At 40.7% G+C, this 20938-nt stretch overlaps 1 protein-coding gene across 4 annotated transcripts in view; it reads right to left on the bottom strand.

The window, feature by feature from the left end:
- wrn (WRN RecQ like helicase) overlaps positions 1–20938 on the bottom strand; it is a 138438-nt gene that overhangs the window by 22281 nt on the left and 95219 nt on the right. For all 4 annotated transcript variants that reach the window (XM_060908210.1, XM_060908211.1, XM_060908212.1 and 1 more), the window contains 5 exons: positions 20648–20762; positions 20401–20532; positions 18013–18175; positions 16546–16706; positions 2409–2531 (listed from right to left, as the gene is read on the bottom strand). In XM_060908210.1, the coding sequence (XP_060764193.1) occupies positions 2409–2531; positions 16546–16706; positions 18013–18175; positions 20401–20532; positions 20648–20762 (694 nt within the window). The remainder of the gene's footprint in view (positions 1–2408; positions 2532–16545; positions 16707–18012; positions 18176–20400; positions 20533–20647; positions 20763–20938) is intronic.

Genomic DNA, 20938 nt, shown 5'->3' with positions numbered 1-20938 from the left:
CAGACTTCCAATTTTATTAGTTTTTTTTTTTTAAATAGAACAATTAATGAATTTAGGGCCAAGTGGAGGCGGCACGGTGGTGTAGTGGTTAGCACTGTCGCCTCACAGCAAGAAGGTTCTGGGTTCGAGCCCAGTGGCCGACAGGGGGCCTTTCTGTGTGGAGTTTGCATGTTCTCCCCGTGTCTACATGGGTTTCCCCCACAGTCCAAAGACATGCAGGTTAAGCAAATTGGTGGCTCTAAATTGACTGAGTGTGAATGGTTGTTTGTCTCTATCACTACGTTCACACTGCAAGGCTTAATGCTCAATTCCGATTTTTTGTGAAATCCGATTTTTTTGTGAGGTCGTTCACATTAACAAATATATGCGACTTGTATGTGATCCTCAGTATGAACGAAAAGTGACTTAAAAGTGTTCCGCATGCGCATTGCAGGATACGAAGACGTCACACGCAGTGAGCATGGCCAGTGTTTACGGAAGTAACCTAAAGTTTCCTGTGTATGACAGTAGCCAGCATGGAGTACCTGGCGATGATGCAGTTGTTGTTGCGACGGAGCCAGAACATGCACAATAGCCTGATGTTAAGGAGGAGGTTGAGAAGGAAGAGGGCAAGGGTTTTGGCTCAGGCGTTCTGCGGGGTAGTGACTGCAACCTCCGTTCAAAGGAACATCAAAGCCATGTTGTTGTAACTTTTTTTGAGAGACCCGCCGCCTACTTCAGCGCAGAATAGTGACGTTTGTGGCTTGTTGATGACGTGTAAGTCGGATGAATGCGACCTGGCGGTTCAGACTGAAGTCGCATATGAAAAGATCGGATAGGAATCGGAATTAGAACCACATATCCAAACGGCCTGGGTCGGATTTGAAAAAAATCGGATCGGTGTCGTTCATATTGTCAATAAAAGATCGGATACAGGTCACATATGGGCGAAAAAATCGGATTTGAGTCACTTCAGCCTGCAGTGTGAACGTAGTGTATGTGTCAGCCCTGTGATGATCTGGCGATTGTCCAGGGTGTCTCTCGCCCATAGTCAGCTGGGATAGGCTCCAGCTTGCCCGCGACCCTGCACAGGATAAGCAGCTACCGATAATGGAAAATGTATGGATGGGCCACGTGGCTCTAGATTCTCTGCTATTTTTTCCTGCTTCAACATGACCCAATTCAAGATACCATGTCATGCATCACGTGGTGGGCTTTCCCTGTTTGTGGAAGACATTGTGGGATACAAATTTGACACAGGACAGGGAAATGGAAGACGTGAGTGTGTGAATGAAACGTGAAAGACCAACTACAGTAACGGAAAGCGAGAAAAGACCTTATGTTACGAAGGAAAAAAAAACAACAAACAAACAAAAAACAAAAAAAACGCAGGACCAGACTAATAAATATCGGCGGTCAGCGAGCACCTCAGAGTGATCAGCTGTTCGTTTAGCGACAGAATGATGTAACTGTCAGTGCATGGTCAAGGTAAACCTGTAGATGGCAGTAATGCAACACTGGATGCCAGCTTCCATAAAACCCAAAAGAAAAGAAGAAAAACCTGCGCATATGGCCTTCCCTCTGTCTGCTTGACTGTACGAAGCGAGCGATTTCATGTACATTATTTGCTAGGGAATCCCCTCAAATTAAATAACTTCCCAGCCACAGAATGGCCTGTTTTTTTTTTTTTTAAGATATTGTCAGAATAAACATATACATCACAATGACCAAATTTCAGAGGGAACTAAATTTCACCGATTTTATGAAATCGAAAGGCCGTCTAGCTTTAATTAGTTCACTTGTATGATAGCAGAGATGAAATGGACGCTGCAAAGACGGCCACCTCGGACCAATTAATTGCCTTCCTAATTGAAAGCATTTACTGTTGGCTTGGAAAGGAGTCTGATTTTTGGACTCTGTAATCAGGAGGTGTGACTGATGATCGTGATGGCGCATTCAGGAGTCTATAAAGCTCAGAACTGTACATGGTTCAAGACTCTCAGTTTAAGATGAAATAAAAACCAAGTGAATCCTGATTAACGATGAGGCACAATGAGGAACTTGTACATGTAGCCCTAAGCTTTTATTCCATGGAAGGATAAGATTCTGATATTTTGGCACAATGAGTTAATATGTTATGCACGATGCTGTATGTATGCAAGTTATTTACATTCCATTGCATATAATATCAGAGAAATATTACACCAAAAGTATTAAAATATAAAATAGGAAAGCCAAAATTGGAAAAAAGTGTGAAATTTTATGACTGATTTCTTAAAATTCACAGATTTGTCAGAAATAATTACAAGCTCTAAACTTATTAGTTAACTGATCTGCTTGAAAATGCCAATGGTTGACTGACTGCACAAATTAGTGACTGGTTAAAAAAAAAAAAAAAAAAAAAAAAAAAATGAAGGAAAGGATAATACCTCAGGCATGGGAATTTCACTAAAGAGCTCATCATCGCTCATGTCCAACTCTGGCTCCAGGTGGTGCGTCTGGAGCCCTGAAGTGACCTCTTTACCAGCACCATCTACCTGGACGAGCTTCGCCTGAGTAAAATAAGAAAACAATTACTTCAATAGCCCCTTTCACAAACAAAATCCGTTATTGTACGAGGTAAAAACATGGAATAGATAAATATTCACTCTCATTCAGTCTTCCAAACAGATACCGTGTCTTCCCACCTGACTGTATTTGACAGAATGCTGTGGAATATAAACATCTGAAAGACGCGTAAAATATTCAAGGCAAAATATTTACGATGTGGTAAGTCCATCCATCCATTACCCATAACCGCTTATCCTGTGCAGGGTCGCAGGCAAGCTGGAGCCTATCCCAGCTGACTATGTGCGAGAGGTGGGGTACACCCTGGACAAGTCACCATATCAATCAATCAATCAATCAATCAATCAATCAATCAATCAATCAATCAATCATCGCAGGGCTGACACATAGGCCAAGTTTACATTAGACCGTATCGGTCTCATTTTCGTCGCGGATGCACTGTCCGTTTACATTAAAACGCCTGGAAACGCCGGGAAACGGGAATCCGCCAGGGTCCACGTATTCAATCCAGATAGTGTCTGGTCCGGTGCTGTGTAAACATTGAGAATACGCGGATACGCTGTGCTGAGCTCTAGCAGGCGTCGTCATTGGACAATGTCACTGTGACATCCACCTTCCTGATTCGCTGGCGTTGGTCATGTGACGCGACTGCTGAAAAATGGCGCGGACTTCCGCCTTGTATCACCTTTCATTAAAGAGTATAAAAGTATGAAAATACTGCAAATACTGATGCAAATACTGCCCATTGTGTAGTTATGATTGTCTTTAGGCTTGCCATCCTTCCACTTGCAAGTGGTAAGTGACTTGCGCACAGCGGCTCAGTCCCGAATCACTGCTCGTGCACTTCACTCGCGCGCTCTGTGAGCTGCGCAGGGCCGGAGTGCGCACCCTCTAGAGGGCACTCGCTGTTCAGGGCAGAGTGATTTGGAGCGCAGCCGCTGAGGAGGAAGCGATGAGCCGCACTGACACATTTCAACTTACGTGCCGAATTAGTCATGTGATTAGCGTATCCGTGTATTGGCGTTGCTGTGTGCACGCTAATCGTTTTTAAAAACAATCTGATGATCCGCTGATACGGTCTAATGTAAACCCCACCATAGAGACACACAACCATTCACACCTACAGTCAATTTAGAGCCACCAGTTAACCTAACCTGCATGTCTTTGGACTGTGGGGGAAACCGGAGCACCTGGAGGAAACCCACGCAGATGCAGGGAGAACATGTAAACCCCACACAAAAAGGCCCAGTCGGCAACTGGGCTTGAACCCAGAGCCTTCTTGCTGTGAGGCAACAGTGCTAACCATTACACCACCGTGCCGCCCCATGGCTGTGAAAAGCCCAAGCTGAGACATTAGCTAGTTAGCAACATGGCACAAGTCGAGCTGCATCACATCAGTCTCAGAGTTTTCTTCCTGCTTCTGAGCATTTGTTTTGTTCAAGTAAAGGCTATTTATAACATTTTCGCTTATATCTGCTGATGTTTTCTTTGCTTGTTGTTTTGAGTTTGCTGCTGGTTGCTTTAGGATTGAGGCAGTGGGAGTAGTGCTGTCGCAATTTCACATCATCATCTCCAGCGACGTCACAACCAGTCATAGAGATGAAAGTGGAGCAAAGAAAAAAAACCCCTGAACTTTTGAAAGTCAAACTAAGATTGGGGGGGGGGGGGGGAGAATCCCCCCAAAATATTTTAATAACAACACGCAAAACCCGGCATTCTAGTGCATTTTAGTACTTATTTTCACTAAAACAAGTTATAACTTAAGCCTTTTTCTTTTCATGTACATTAATGATTAACATGTCAAAAATATCAAATTTAATTCCCCTAGTTAATGAGTAATTTTCAGGAGTGCATTTAGAAAACGCGGTGATTTTCCTGCTACACAGTTCATTACTTTGAAAAAATTCAGACAGTTGAAGGTAAACTCAGCAAAATCCCAAAACAGTCCTGTTAAAAAGTAAAGGTCTGTTAGAGTTTCTAAAGCTTTCAGGTTTCAATGTTGGGGACGTTGAGCCTCGTTTATCAATCTTTTAGGTGGGGTTTACATTAGACCGTATCAGCGGATCATCAGATTAACGTTTTTAAAACGATTCGCGTGCACACAGCAACACCAATACACGATTCGCGTGCACACAGCAACGCCAATACACGGATACGCTCGGCTCCGCAGGCATCCTGCGCTCCAAATCACTCCGCCCTGAACAGCGAGTGCCCTCTGGAGGGTGCGCACTCCGGCCCTGCGCAGCTCACAGAGCATGCAAGTGAAGCACACAAGCAGTGATTTGGGACTGAGCCGCTGTGTGTGTGATCTCAGTGCATGTCGGGCATGCGCATCACTTACCACTTGCAAGTGGAAGGATGGCAAGCCTAAAGACAATCATAACTACACAATGGGCAGTATTTGCATCAGTATTTGCAGTATTTTCATACTTTTATACTCTTTAATGAAAGGTGATACAAGGCGGAAGTCCGCGTCGTTTTTCAGCAGTCGCGTCACATGACCAACGCCAGCGAATCAGGAAGGTGGATGTCACAGTGACGTTGTCCAATGACGACGCCAGCTAGAGCTCAGCACAGCGTATCCGCGTATTCTCAATGTTTACACAGCACCGGATCAGACACGATCTGGATTGAATACGTGGACCCTGGCGGATTCCCGTTTCCCGGCGTTTTAATGTAAACGGACAGTGCATCCGCGAAGAAAACGAGACAGATACGGTCTAATGTAAACTTGGCCTTAGTAGAGTTGTGCGTTTGCATAAGCTAAAGTGAACTCAAAATTTCCAATTCATATTTATGCGAGTTGAAGCCAATTGTTTACATTAGCTTGTATTGTCTGTAAATTTAAACACCAATGAATACCAAATTTCTCATGTAAATCAGGGGCGTAGGGTGTGTGTGTGTGTGTGTGTGTGTGTGTGTCACACACTGACTGGCAGCCTGAGTACATTATGTAACAACAAATAATTACCATTGCTAGTTTTAGGCAGCTTAGAAACCGGCTCTTCGATTATTGCTGTTTCTTCCACGTTTTCTTGATGTTGTGTTCTAGAAACGGCACTAAAACTTAGCTTCGAAACCACAAAATGCAACTTTGATGGGAAAAATCTCTCATCTCATCTCATTATCTCTAGCTGCTTTATCCTTCTACAGGGTCGCAGGCAAGCTGGAACCTATCCCAGCTGACTACGGGCGAAAGGCGGGGTACACCCTGGACAAGTCGCCAGGTCATCACAGGGCTGACACATAGACACAGACAACCATTCACACTCTCATTCACACCTACGGTCAATTTAGTGTCACCAGTTAACCTAACCTGCATGTCTTTGGACTGTGGGGGAAACCGAAGCACCCGGAGGAAACCCACGCGGACACGGGGAGAACATGCAAACTCCACACAGAAAGGCCCTCGCCGGCCACGGGGCTCGAACCCGGACCTTCTTGCTGTGAGGTGACAGCGTTAACCACTACACCACCGTGCCACCTGGGAAAAAAATATATATAATAAATTGCTTAAGCCTCGGTCACAACCGGCCGTACGTGCTCCTACGGCCGGTCTACGTGCAAGAAACGCACGGAGGGCGTGCGTGTGACGTGCTGATTTTCGAGCCGTAGACCGGCCGCAGAGGTTCTTTGTCATGTCAAACAAACTCTACGGGCGCTTATGTTTTTTTCAGGTTGCAAGACAAACTTACAGCCAACGTGTGTCTTTCTCCACGAACAAAAAAAAAACAAAAAAAAAAACGCAGCGATTTGGGAAACGCCAAAAATCGCACGGCCAAAAAAAATCGTATGTCCGGTTGTGACCCAAGCTTTACCTCTCTTCACGTCGAAAGAAGGAGGAAAGTTTTGCTCGTTTTGACATGGCGAATTATTAATACAAGAGGAAATACTCGTAATTCGCAACTAAAAAGACTGCAGCTACACTGGCAGCTTGAACATGCTTTCTAGTGCGATTGTGTTGCGCTTGTGCAGAACAGTGTCAGTCCTGCGCGCCTTAGCTCATGCACCTGAAGGTGCGCCTAACGAGCTCCGGCACGCGCGCCGTTAACAAAGAACACCTGTCTTTAATCAATGAACTATGTTTGGGCCATTTAAGGACCGCGCCCAGGCAAGGACGATGCGAAGTATTACAACGCATCTAGGAACGCGAAAAATCCAAAAAATAAATCTCCATTCGGAAAACCAGAGATTTTCAAGAGTTTTGTCAAATATCCGGATTTCTGGGTATTTCGTCATTAGAGGAAAAAATCCGGAGGAATTTTTCATGAAAATCGAAAAATCCGGAATTCCGGAAAAATCCGGAACACTTTCATGACTACAGTCATGACACGTAAATCTGACGGTTCCGATTCTCACTTGAGCCGTGGAAAAAAAAATTACTGTGAATGATACTTGGTCGCCAGAGGATAAATTAATGTTTCGACTATCATTTTACTCCCATTCCAACACTAACGGTTTTAGTCATAGAATCACCATTTACGCAGATTGTATATAGAAAATTTGACCTATCAAAAATGATTACACCACACGAGCATTTCTTCCCAAACCAAAACTATTTTTGCTGCTATGACCACTCCCAGCACCTTTGTGGAAACCAGGTCTGCAGTAATCAGAGGGAGAGGAAGGAGCAGATGTCAGACACTGCCTTTTCCACCCCTCCCCTCTCTTAATGAAGGGTTTACGAGGTAACAACATTTAGAGACAACAAGAACTCAAAAGACACAACATTCTTAAAGCGCTGTGCACTCGTTTCCTGAAAGAAAGCATTGGGGTCAGTGGAGCAAACGTTATAGGCTTTTTATTGTAACGTTTTCATTTAAACAGCACAGCAATAGAAATCTGGGGATGTTCAATCAACATATAATTGTCACATTCCTCCAGAGTTGTAACATAAGTGACCTCAGAAGAAATAAGGACATTGTGATGGAAAAACAGAAGTAGAAGTGACAACACCACTACCTGCAAGATCTTGGCAGGCAGAAAGAAACAAAAACAGGATTCTACCACAAATTCCTGAATGCATTTGCTGGTTTCTTCTAAACAACAAGAACAGCAAGAAAAAACAGTGAGGGAACGTCTGCCGTAACCATTACTTAATAATTACCAGCTCAACCATATTTCACTGTCCGAAGACACCACAGTCCCACCTTTTTGCTCGCTATTGACTCATAAGAAAGAGGCTCGCAAATTCCCAGGTCAAAGTTCACCTACATGTACTGAAAGTATAATGTCCAGGGTTTTTTCTAGAAAAATTTAGTATGAGGGCGCTCACCATGGCGAGGGAGCAAAGCGGGGGGGGGAATGGTACCGGTTGTCCCCCCGCTGTGCAAAGCCTTTGAAAAATGCTCCAATGGGACATTCTGAGGCTATCTGAGAGGGAAATTGTAACAAATTGTCTGTCAACATTGAAAAAGAAAGTAGTAATCTTCTTCTGCCCCGGACAGTCTTTGGCTTTCTTCCGTTTCGTGCCGCGGGATGACATCTTTAAATGCCCAAGTGTCAACAAAAACAACTCGCGAACTACTTCTGTCAAAAGCTCCCTCGCCGGTGGGTGAAAGGTCATTCAGTCTCGAGAAATCTCGCTCTACAAGTCAGCTGACCTTGTATGTAACCCATGTCAAATCTCGCGAGACCAGCCGCGACAAGTCAACAACTAAACAACATGGCGCCTCAGTCTGGAAAACGCCAATTCGGATTGTTTTTGCACCGTCTGGCGGTGTATCTACTATGATTGGAATATTTTTGGAGCAATTATAACGTATTTGATGATCAGACACATTGTCACGTAGTGTTGCTGGGATGTTTTCACGGAGTCGGTAAGGGGGCGCAGCGCCCCTGTTCCCCCGTTTAGACGAAAGCCTGATGTCTCTTTCTGTTCTTGCATCTTTTCCTTTCGTCAACTAGCAAGTTTTCCACCAGGAGAGTTTTATGAGGCGCTTTGGCTAAATGATCAGAAAAACAATCTGTGGTTGGTAGAAGAGAGCAACTGGACTTGCTTGAAAAGTCTTGAAGACGTTTCGCCTCTCGTCCGAAAGGCATCATCAGTTCTGTCTGTCTAATAGGGAGTATCAAGTATTTATCCTCTCATGGATCATAATAGAATCCAAATCAGAATGCTGATGGCTGCATTGAAGGTGGCTGATAGATGTCATAGACCCCCACCTCTGTTCAGTGATGGTCGTGATCAGTGATCAGAAAAACAAAAACTTTACAGATCCCCGCATCACCATAGCAAGGGGACTACAGCTAAACACAGATGTTGGCACCTCTGGAATGGTGAATTCTTGACTTTTGCACTGGAGCTACAAAACTGAAAAGTAAGGGACGTTTATAGGCTCAGATTTAGCACTGCGCTTCACAACTGCATGTCTAAATCATCATCATTTACTTTCCTCAAAACACATCGCTTATCTCAACAATGCTATTTATAAATAAATCTATATTAAAAATACAAATTAAACTGGAACTATATTAAAATTATACAGCACTGTGCAAAAAGTCTTAAGCACCCTGTTTTTTGGACAAATTTTGTTATTAGATATTTATTTCAGGAACACTAATTCATTTCAAATTTCCAAGCATTACTTGTCCCCCCCCCCGCCAAAAAAGAAAAAAAAATATTCAGTAAAAATGGCAGCATATTATACAAGAGGCCACTTTTCTGACCAAAAAAAAAAAGCTGCTGGGTTTTGCTGTAAAAGTAAGTAGTGACCAGACGTGGACAGTAACGAAGTACATTTACTTGAGTACTGTACTTAAGTACACTTTGAGTATCTGTACTTTACTTGAGTTTTTTTTTTTTGGAAACTTATGACTTTAACTTCACATTTGAAAGGCAAATATCGTACTTTTCACTCCACTACATTTCCATCAAGGTCATCGTTACTCGTTACTATGAAGCAGTTTTGAAAGTGGATGTTTTTTCTTTTCTTTTCTAAAACGTGATTGGTTTTTCGCAGATGACACTGAGACAGCCGATCAGTAATCACTAGGGTCACGTCACGTCCACAGACTAAAATTAAGTTCAATGATTTCTCCGCAGCATTATATAACACGATCAGTTGATGGCAGAATGGAAGGAGGCGGTTCTTCTGGGGAATGCACGCACTCATGGCCCATGAACCCATGTTTCAGTTTTCTGAAAGGATTAAAGATTCGTTTCGTTTTAAACATTTGCTTTGTTTGCCGAAAACAAAACGCCATCACAACCTGCAAAAACTCGCTGTCCAACCTGCGGAAGCATACGTTTATTCCAAGAGAAAGCTTGCAATGAAGTTGTTTAGAGCTAGCGATAACATTGCAATAGCTATGCAGTCTGGTTCGTCAAATGACTTTGTATGGATTTGCCCGCAAAGTTGCCATCACCTTGTCCACAGCTAATGTTTACACATAGCTAGTTAACTTGGACACTGTCAGTTAGCATGTATAAATGGAGTTACGCTAACATGAATAACATTAACTTATCTGAAGTCCTTTCATAAATATGTTTTAGCATAATCTTGGCAAATAAACAGAATATAGAAATCTTTCTTTTCTAGTAGCATTAGCTACCCAATATGATTTCGAGTTTGAAAAGAGTTTGCTAGCATGTCAGGCGGAGTTTCACTGACTAGCTAGCTTAAAGGAACAGTCCACCGTACTTCCATAATGAAATATGCTCTTATCTGAATTGAGACGAGCTGCTCCATACCTCTCCGAGCTTTGCGCGACCTCCCAGTCAGTCAGACGCAGTCAGACGCGCTGTCACTCCTGTTAGCAATGTAGCTAGGCTCAGCATGGCCAATGGTATTTTTTTGGGGTTGTAGTTAGACGCGACCAAACTCTTCCACGTTTTTCCTGTTTACATAGGTTTATATGACCAGTGATATGAAACAAGTTCAGTTACACAAATTGAAACGTGGCGATTTTCTCTGCTATGGAAAGTCCGCACTATAATGACAGGCGTACTAACACCTTCTGCGCGCTTCGGCAGCGCATTGATATCTGAGCTCCGTATCAATGCACTGCCGAAGCGCGCAGAAGGTGTTAGTACGCCTGTCATTATAGTGCGGACTTTCCATAGCATAGAAAATCGCCACGTTTCAATTTGTGTAACTGAACTTGTTTCATGTCACTGGTCATATAAACCTATGTAAACAGGAAAAACGTGGAAGAGTTCGGTCGCATCTAACTACAGCCCCAAAAAATACCACTGGCCATACTGAGCCTAGCTACATTGCTAACAGGAGTGACAGCGCGTCTGACTGCGTCTGACTGACTGGGAGGTCGCGCAAAGCTCGGAGAGGTACGGAGCAGCTCGTCTCAATTCAGATAAGAGCATATTTCATTATGGAAGTACGGTGGACTGTTCCTTTAACGTTAAACCACCATGATGGCACAGCATGTGTTCATTTTGTGAATTCACATTTCTGTCTTTGGTAATGGCATTAGGTTTTGTAAGCGTTGTGGCAATAATACAATGATGTATTGACAGAAAATCTACTTTTAATACTTAAGTATTTTTAAAAGCAAGTACTTCAGTACTTTAAGTAAAAAAAAATTTGACTGGACAACTTTCACTTGTATCGGAGTAACATTTGACCAGTGGGATCTGTACTTTGACTTAAGTAATGAAGTTGGGTATTTTGTCCACCTCTGGTAGTGACAGTCAAAGCCTCTGGAAGAACCGTGGCTGGTTATGCAAGACGCTCAGTAAAACCTACAGCTCATTTCCTTATAAACCTGCACAAATGTACGGACACAGAGCAGCTGTGCTTGTGTAAAAAAAATAAAACAATAATAATAATAATAATAATAATAATAATAATGTGCTGTTTTCTTGTGATAACGAGAAAATTGTGTTCAAGATAAAGCTCATTTTCTTGTGGAGTTAATTATTTATTACTATTTATCATGCAGTTGCAATGAATTAATTATTAATAATTTTGTTTTCCATTTTATTTATAAATTTGTATTTAACATAACTCGTTCTGTATTTTATTGATTAATTTATGTATTTATTTATTTTTTCCTGCATTCATGACTGACAGACTGAATGAAAGTGAAATGGCGCGTGTTGCCCGGATGTCCGGGGCTGTGCGTGCACCACACCGGTCAGATCAGGGAGTTCCTCCACTGAGAGGCGGCTCATGGATTGCAATTATTCCCCATGAACGAGGAATTCCCAGGAAGCGCGGCTCATAAACTCGAGTTGATCAAGTCCTAGCTGTTTGTACACACCGTCTGTTGATCCTACTGATCACGAACGAATGACAAAATATATGGGTCCGTCTCAGAAACTGCTCTCTCATTTGGGACATTATGGCCAAAAAATAAATTTTCTAATTTTACTTTTTTTTTTTTTTGCATTTACCTAACACTCAATGTTTCTTTTGTCATGTTTAATAAGAATAAAGATAGTATCTTGCTTTATCTGGCCTCCACTGTGGAAAATTTTTTTGATTACAATTCAAATGCTTTTGTAAAATTGATTTACATATAAAATAACTACATCATGAAGAATTAAAGCCCCTCCTTCACAGACGAGTGAAAATACTGAATAGATTTCCTCTTTTTGATTGCTTGGGTTAAAAATGCCAAGTTATGATGACTGAATTGATTATTCACTTAAATATATGAATAATATGATACATTTTGGGTATTTGATATGGCGAAATAGGACACAATGAAAAATGAAGAACACACCAGTAAGATGAGAATAACGGCGGTGGTAAAAGAACAGCGACTGTACCGGCTGAAGGTTGTGCGGGTCTCTGCTGCGGCGCACGAGCAACGGGACATCACTACCGCACCGGACGGAGTGCAAGGCGGGGGCGGGGCAAAATGACTGGCCGTAGATTCTATCAAAAGTTCGATCTAAATTGACCACGGTTGCAAAATATTGGCCAAAAATACGCAAACATTACGAAATATGAAAGCAAGATGAAGAAACATTCTATTGCCTTATACTGCAAGACTAAAACAAAATAAAACTGTCAAAACTCACCTTTTCAGTGATAACGTCCGAACAGATCACCCGCGTAACAGAAAGACCGCAAATGGAAGCACGATCAACTTCTAACTGTTGGAGTGGAAAATTCCATTCTACACATGCAAACTGTCAATGTGTGTCCTTCCCCGCACACAAATAACACGCTACGGTAAAAAATAGACCACAACTCATTTTATAGCTCAGAAATTCCTACAAGACCAGCTACCATCGTAACATGTTCTGTAAGAAACGTATTCCATACGGTACCTAACTTTCAGCTTTCGTTTTAAAAAACAAAATCGCAGATTTATAACTAAATTTTTATATGGCATAGTGAGTTTAAGGTCCTACTTTTGGTGAGGTAGTGACCTCGACCCTGAGGCTTTCCGTTAAGATCAAAACACACGATCGTATTGGTTTTGGGTCTGCGGAAAATGGAGTTACAACGGTGATCAAATATTTTGCATGATGTTTTATTACGGTTATGATTATTCTGTGAGCGCACCAATCCTTAGGTGGATAAAGTTACAACTTAAAATACAATTAGTGATAACTGTAGACTTTTCAGTGGACTAGAACCTTTTTAAGGGAATGCGATGCAGTCAACCATTTATCATGTCCCAGATCAAGCCGCCATTTTTCCACAAATTTGCAGAATTTTTGCCAAATTCTGAATAGAGTATTCGCATCAAAGATTTAGTTTTATTTGTATTATTTCTTTCATCATTTTATTTAAAATTAAAACCAACATCACCATTCAAAACCGTATAGTTTACTGACTGAGTATATTTAGTGGGGTACCCCCACAGTACCCAGTTTCTGAGACAGACCCATATGCATTAGTAAATAAAAACATGCACACAACTAGACTACATTAAGATGAACTACAAGATGAACAAATAGTAAATAAAAAATTACTAGGAATTAAATGACAAATATCAACTCATCATAAGAAAATGAGCTTTGTTATCTTGATATAATTTTCTCATCATGAGAGAACAGCATGAAAAAAAAATTACTGCAGGCACGGCCGTCATCACTTCCATATAAAATCGTACCCATGCCTACTATTTAAAGGGGAACAGAGGGCAATATATAGAGTAAATATAACAATAAAACAGACATTAACGAACCTTATTCAAGACTTACAAAAGTTTTTTGTTCTAAGGTTGGAAAGTTATAGTGTTTTGAAAGTAGCTCGAGCAAACTATTTCCGCAGTTTGAACAGCCCGCCATGATATTAATTTTATCCAATCAGAATGCACGTTCATTTTCTCTGCGTAACACTCATGATGTATGTATGTGCCCAGTTGTGTTGGCTCATTGAGGTTGGGAATAGCACGTGTGAATCGGAAAGTAGGATGAATTGTAAGTGATCGGCTACACAATGCCACAGTGTGTTGCTTTCGGGTGTAATAACAGGACCGATGGAAAGCATAACGATCCTCCAGACGTGTCTTTTCACTCGTTTCCGCTGAAAAACACCAAGCGAGTTCAAGCATGGCTACGTATGATCGGCAGAAGCGATTTCAAGCCATCACGCGCTTCAAGGCTATGTTCAAAACATTTCCTGCCCTCAGCATATGAGGAAGACTTATTTGCCAAATACATTGGACTACAACCAGGGAAGAAGCCCAGGCGAATTCTGAAGGATGATGCCGTACCAACGGAATTTTGTCATAGGCCAAGTGCAAGTGAGACGGCGGCGAGCGAGTTCTCTGCATGTTCTGTGAGGTTGAAAAAGCGTCGAAAGGAAGCGAAAACGAAAGAGGTAGGACTTGTCTCGCATTGAAAAGTTGTAATAGTATTGTAAGTGTTGTGTATTTGATTGATTTTGCAGATGAAAGAGATGCTTGTATCTGCTACTTCTACTTCACCTGGCTGTGCTCTGAAGAAGGTAAATATATGGTATTCTATGATTACCGTATTTTCCGGACTATACGTCGCTCCGGAGTTTAAGTCGCATCAGCCAAAAAATGCATTATGAAGACGAAAAAAACATATATACGTCGCACCGGACTATAAGTCGCACTTTTTTGAAGGGTTATTCTATCCATAGAATCTGTGATTCTATCTGATAAGCAGCGCGTGGTTACTGCGCGACTGCATTGCTTATTTAATAAACGAACAGCTGAGCAGTGATAACGCACCCTTTGCCCTGTAAGTAGCCTAGTCTGATTATTTTAAATATCTACTACTATCTTTAATACTATCACTATCGTTATTACTAATAGCCTATATTATTATTATAACTAATATTAGTAGCCTATTACTGATGCATTAATCAGTTTGCTTTTAGAATATTTTTACCGGTAGGGCTTATTATCGCCCCATGGCGCTTTCATCTGTGTTATTAAAGCTGTAGTCATCATCGAGGAGTGTCATTCTTCATTTTTGTCAAATTTTATTTCATCAAATCAGAGGTCAAGTAGGCTATAGGTATATCATCTCCAAAGACAGGTACGGTAGTAAAAACAACCGTCTAGTGAAAAAACAACAACAACCGCTTTTAAATCCCCTACTTAAATCCTTAAAATGAGTCATTTAACTCATGTCTTGTGTGATCTGATCTCCAATGGTGAAATAAACCAGTTGTGAGGAGTACAGTCTGTTATTTTAGAAGATAAATGTAATATATAATTTAATATATAGACTAATAAAAATTTATATTTTATAGTATAATATCACGACATTACTGTCTGTAACTGTGTCACTAAAGCGTTTTCTAAGATCATAATGTCTGTTATTATTATTATTATTATTATTATTATTATTATTATTATTTTACACACACAATAAGCGCATGTGCGTAAAGTTATAGTAAACCATCCCCCGCCTTTTTTTTTTTTGAGTCGCCGGACCCACCCACCTCCTGCGTTCTGGGACCTCCCACTTCACAAATTAAGCACTGCCTAAAATCACTACATAACTTATTTAAATGACTATAGGCCTATCATTAATAATAAAACACAGGTCAATCAAGTTTATCAAGCTGATGATTTCACTCCAAATCAGCAAATCCATTGAATTCCTCATCCTCGGTGTCGCTTCTGAACAACTCTGCCTCCAGCGGCAGATGAAGCGCCGTTTCCTCTTCTCCTGCGTGGCTGTCGTCAGACTCAGCATCAGCTCCAGTTATTCCGCGGTGAAAAAAACAAAAAAAAAAAAAAAAAAACATATATACGTCGCACCGGAGTATAAGTCGCATGGCCAGCCGAACCATGAAAAAAAGTGCGACTTATAGTCCGAAAAATATGGTAATTCATCAGTTAGCAAATAAAGCTAACCAAAATAGAAACTTTACTTTCGCTTGTGTTTTGAGTTACAAAACATGATTACACGCTTCTCTCCTAGTGCAGTGGGTAGGGCTGACGTCACGGTCTTTTAAAAATGGCGACTCTTGTGCCGTTTAGCGTACCGACTATTATATTTACAATTACCAAGATATTTCGTTGTTTTCTAGGATATAAATTTGATAGAATACTTAAGAATACGTTACTTTGTCACATCAGCAACTGTATATATTATATTTGGTACCCCTTTAAGGAGAAAAAAAAAAGCAGCAAAGCGTCATCATATTAAATACTGAGTGTGTTTAGTTTATAACCGTTTACTGCACATTGTAGTCTCTTTTTAGCAGGAAAATTTTTCATTATTTTTGAGGTCATCTTTCCAGCATTTCTTTTGTATGCGCCTTAGACTTTTGCTCAGGACTGTACATAATTATAGAATTATATCTGAGGAAGAAGGGATACAGATTTAACATGGCTGCTACTATTGTTTCCTGCTAAAGCCTTGTCCTTTTGGAAACGGAAGACCTTGCTCCTTGAGGTGAAAGAGTGCGCAGGACACTAAGCAGACAGCATTTTGCTGCTCTCTGTTGGTGACTCTTCAGAACTGAACACATGAGATTCTGACATTATGTGCTCCAAAAACATTGCAATGCAGTACTAATACGGCTAATTAGTTAATGTTTCTACACCCGTTGAGCTGATAACTTGATTAGCACTGGCGCCAGCACTAACCTGAGGCTCTATCCAAGTGAGCTTATGCTGTTCTGTTGGCAGGTTGACAGGCTGTGGCGCTGGAAAGCCTTCATTATGTAGCTTAGCGATGCACAGCATGAGGAGAAAAGTACTGATGTTCTCTGGCACCACAGCACGAACGTTCTTAAAGTTACTGATATCTGCAACACAGCCAGAAAAGAAAGCGGAAGGATTTAAATTTTCACACCAAAATCAGCACAAAACATATCCAGTACTGTGCAAAAGTCTTCGGCACATGTAATGAAATGCTGTAGACCAAAAATGGTTTTAAAATAATGAAATGTTTCAACATTTATAGAAACAAACAAACAGTAAGCCATAATAAATGAAACAAAATCAATATTTGGTGTGAGACGACCCTTTGCTTTTTTTTTTTTTCCCAGTAAGCTACAGAATTGACTTTAAAGCATTGCTGCTGGTGTATAAATCTCTAAATGGTACAGGGCCCAATTACCTCTCTGATATGTTGCAGCGGCCTAACCCAATCAGATCTACCAGATCGAAACAGAAACATTTACTATTAAGACCAGTTGTTAAAACAAAGTATGGTGAAGCAGCTTTTAGCTACTATGCAGTGCAGCTATGGAACCAACTGCCAGAGGACATTAAAAATGCTCCTGCTGTTGGCAGCTTCAAATCTAGGTTAAAGACCAAGCTGTTTTCAGATGCTTTCTGTTAAATAATTAATATTGTCTTCTTTACATTTTTTATAATCTTTACTTTCTCTGCATGTTTTAAATTTACTTTAACTTTATTCTATTTTATTCTGCTGGTTTCTTTTTTTTTTCTCCTCCTATTTGAACTACTACTTCATTTTATTATTTTATTTCTACTATTGTTTAATTCTTATTATTTTCTTTTAATTCTTTTAATTAATTGTTTTAGAATAAAAATAAAATTATTTTATGTAATTTTATTTCTCTATTGTTTACTGTTTTTGTTTTTACTTCTGTAAAGCACATTGAACTGCCATTGTGTATGAAATGTGCTATATAAATAAACTTGCCTTTGCTTTAAAAAAAAAAAAAAAAAGGAGTGCAGTTTTATGCGGAAATGAGCTGTAGGTTTTACTGACCATCTTCCAGAACCAGCCCCAGTTCTTCTAGACACTGTCACACTCGCTTCTTCATTTTGCACCAAAACCCAGCAGCCTTCATTACGTTTTCTTTTTTAATCTGAAAAGTCGTCTCTTATGTAACACGCTGCTCAGATACACTTTTTCCTGTAATATTTAATTTTGTGTTGGAAAACGAACGTTTGGACTCGAAAATGTTTTTGTGCTGACTCGATAATGTAGAAATCATAAAATAGAAGTCTATAACAAAGTTTGTATGAAAAAGAATAGAGTGCCTAAGACTTTTGGACAGTACTGTATTTACACTGTATTGCTATGTGTCTTGTGGTATAACGGGCATTTTCTTCATGTAAGCATTAGATCCGTGTTACCCGAGCTGAGAGGAGGAGAGGAGAGGATGCGCGTGACTGTGTTGAATAGAGATGTAGACAGGCCGGCGCGCTCGGTGTCCAGAGGCTGGCCGGCCTTCTGAGCCTGGAGCAGATGAGATTCCACCACTGTCATGGGCAAGCTACGAGCATCAGCTACTTGTCTCTGCACATACACACAAACAGCACAGATTAAAAGAGAACACCTCAGCACAAACGCACACGGATATCAAATTCATCTGTCAACCATGCTGCTGTTTCACACACGCAAAGTTGTCAGATGGTTATCAGTTTAAAAAAAACAAACCACAAATCAGAGTAATCTTAAATCAGAAGCTCAAAATTTCAGCAAAAGTATTTTGCTGTGATAGTGAAAGTCTTCCTCTCTTGCATTACTTCCTTGCTCATAATGATTTTCAATGTCTTCCTACTCCATAAGTTAGTGCACTATGTAGAGTATACATAGTAATACACTTCACCCCCAATACACACACACACACACACACACACACACACACAATGTGTCAGCCCTGTGATGACCTGGCGACTTGTCCAGGGTGTACCCCGCCTCTTGCCCATAGTCAGCTGGGATAGGCTCCAGCTTGCCTGCGACCCTGTAGAACAGGATAAGTGGCTACAGATATATATATTTGTTTGTATTTTTGTCTTGTTTTCTTTTGTTTTAATATATTATTATTACCTATATTATTTAAGGTTTATTTTCTAATTTAGTGGCTTTTTACGTGTTCTTGTTGCAAATGCTGTTTTGTTTTTCTTGTTATCTGCTTATTTATTCATTGTTTGTTCACATGTTTGAAATAAACTATCATCATATATACGCTACCGTTCAAAAGTTTGGGGTCACTTTGAAATGTCCTTATTTTTGAAAGAAAAGCACTGTTCTTTTCAATGAAGATCACTTTAAACTAATCAGAAATCCACTCTATACATTGCTAATGTGGTAAATGACTATTCTAGCTGCAAATGTGTGGTTTTTGGTGCAATATCTCCATAGGTGTATAGAGGCCCATTTCCAGCAACTCTCACTCCAGTGTTCTAATGGTACAATGTGTTTGCTCATTGCCTCAGAAGGCTAATGGATGATTAGAAAACCCTTGTACAATCATGTTAGCACAGCTGAAAACAGTTGAGCTCTTTAGAGAAGCTATAAAGCTGACCTTCCTTTGAGCAGATTGAGTTTCTGGAGCATCACATTTGTGGGGCCGATTAAATGCTCAAAATGGCCAGAAAAATGTCTTGACTATATTTTCTATTTATTTTACAACTTATAGTGGTAAATAAAAGTGTGACTTTTCATGGAAAACACAAAATTGTCTGGGTGACCCCAAACTTTTGAACGGTATACATAATCCCGCGCCCCCCCCCCCAAAGAGGAGCAATCTGAGATCGCGACTTTGTCTCATTCTTGTCAAATAACTGTTCAGCTTCACCTGCTATACACATTTTTCTATCAATTTCAATAGATATAAAATACATATTATAAAACATTTTATATATGTTTTATATGTAGTCAAACCTAGTCATTCTAAATAATAAAATGAACCGTATTGGCCAAAGCCAGACAAATGTTCGTTAAGTTTGTCAAACAGAATGAGAACAAGGGGGAAAAAACAAAAACAAGTGAAAACCAGTGTCTGAGATCTCGCCAATATTTCAGATTTTAAAACTGAATTAAAAACACATCTTCATTAATGTCCTATTCCAATCATTTTCTTCTGTATTCTATTCATTGTGGCTGTGAGGGCAGCCATGGCCTGTAGGTTAGAAAAACAGCCTTGGGCCCAAAGGGTCACTGGTTCGATTCCTGGAACTATGGCTGAGGTGCCCTTGAGCAAGGCGCCTAATCCCGAGGTGCTGTAGCATAGCTGCCTACTGCTCTAGGTACGCATGCGCGTGTTCACTGCTTCAGATGGGTTAAATGCAGAGGAGGAATTTCACTGTGCTTGAGTGTACATGTGACAAATAAAAAGGTTCTTCTTCTTACATGCTATCCATCCTGTGTCATTTTGTTTAGGGTTTGTGGTTCATTTTGTCGTTACTGTCTGCATTTATTCTGTTGTATGTAACTTGCCCTTACTTTTGATGCAACTATTATTTCTGCTTTGACCCTTAGTTTGAGAAAGGCTACAAAGCCATAACATTTCCAGCATTTAAACCCCCCCCCACTGTCTTTGTAGCCACTAAAAATAAATAAATAATCGGCTCAAAGCAGAACCCTGAAAACAAAGAGGTGTACCACATCATAAAACATGAAATACTTCATGCGTATTGTTCATCTATCAGATTCTGACATTTATTTGTTGCTAAAATATCCTGATTATTTATTTTTTGATGCCAAAATTAGAAAAAAAGCACTCAAAAGCACCCTACCATGGTTTTGCCATTGACCTGGAAAAGTCTGTAAGTTACAGCCACGCTGTCAGACAGAAGCAGTGGTTTTCCTGTTTGTGTACTGTGCGCCTGTTCAGCACAGGAAGTAGAAGAGCTGGAAGTCACAGCCTCCTATAAACACGAAAGAGACAGAAAGTTCTTATGAGCAAATATATGATGCCACCATTTCAGTTCACACAACCTCTCGCACACATTTTTACAGCATTATAACTGCAGTGATGGTTACCTGCAGACCGTGTGTCTGGCAGAAGTCTGTGATGGTCTGAAGGAGAGGAGCCAACATGGCTGCTTTAGCTTCGGACACACCGTCCACCAGCTTCAGCTTTGCTACCGAGCAGGGCCTGGTACACACATACACAGAGAGAAAACACACCACCATGCAATGAACTAATGCCAGCTGTCTCAAACAGAGGTGTGACTTTAAAAATTACTCGCACATTATACGTACAGGTCAAGAGCTTCAGTTAAATGTTCTCACACACAACCCCCCAAACAAACAACCCCCCAAACAACCCCC

This window comes from Neoarius graeffei, chromosome 25 (assembly GCF_027579695.1).
Source record: "Neoarius graeffei isolate fNeoGra1 chromosome 25, fNeoGra1.pri, whole genome shotgun sequence".
NCBI lineage: Eukaryota > Metazoa > Chordata > Actinopteri > Siluriformes > Ariidae > Neoarius > Neoarius graeffei.
The sequence above is the reverse complement of the archived record's forward strand: the minus strand, read 5'-3'. Positions and strand labels throughout refer to the sequence as shown.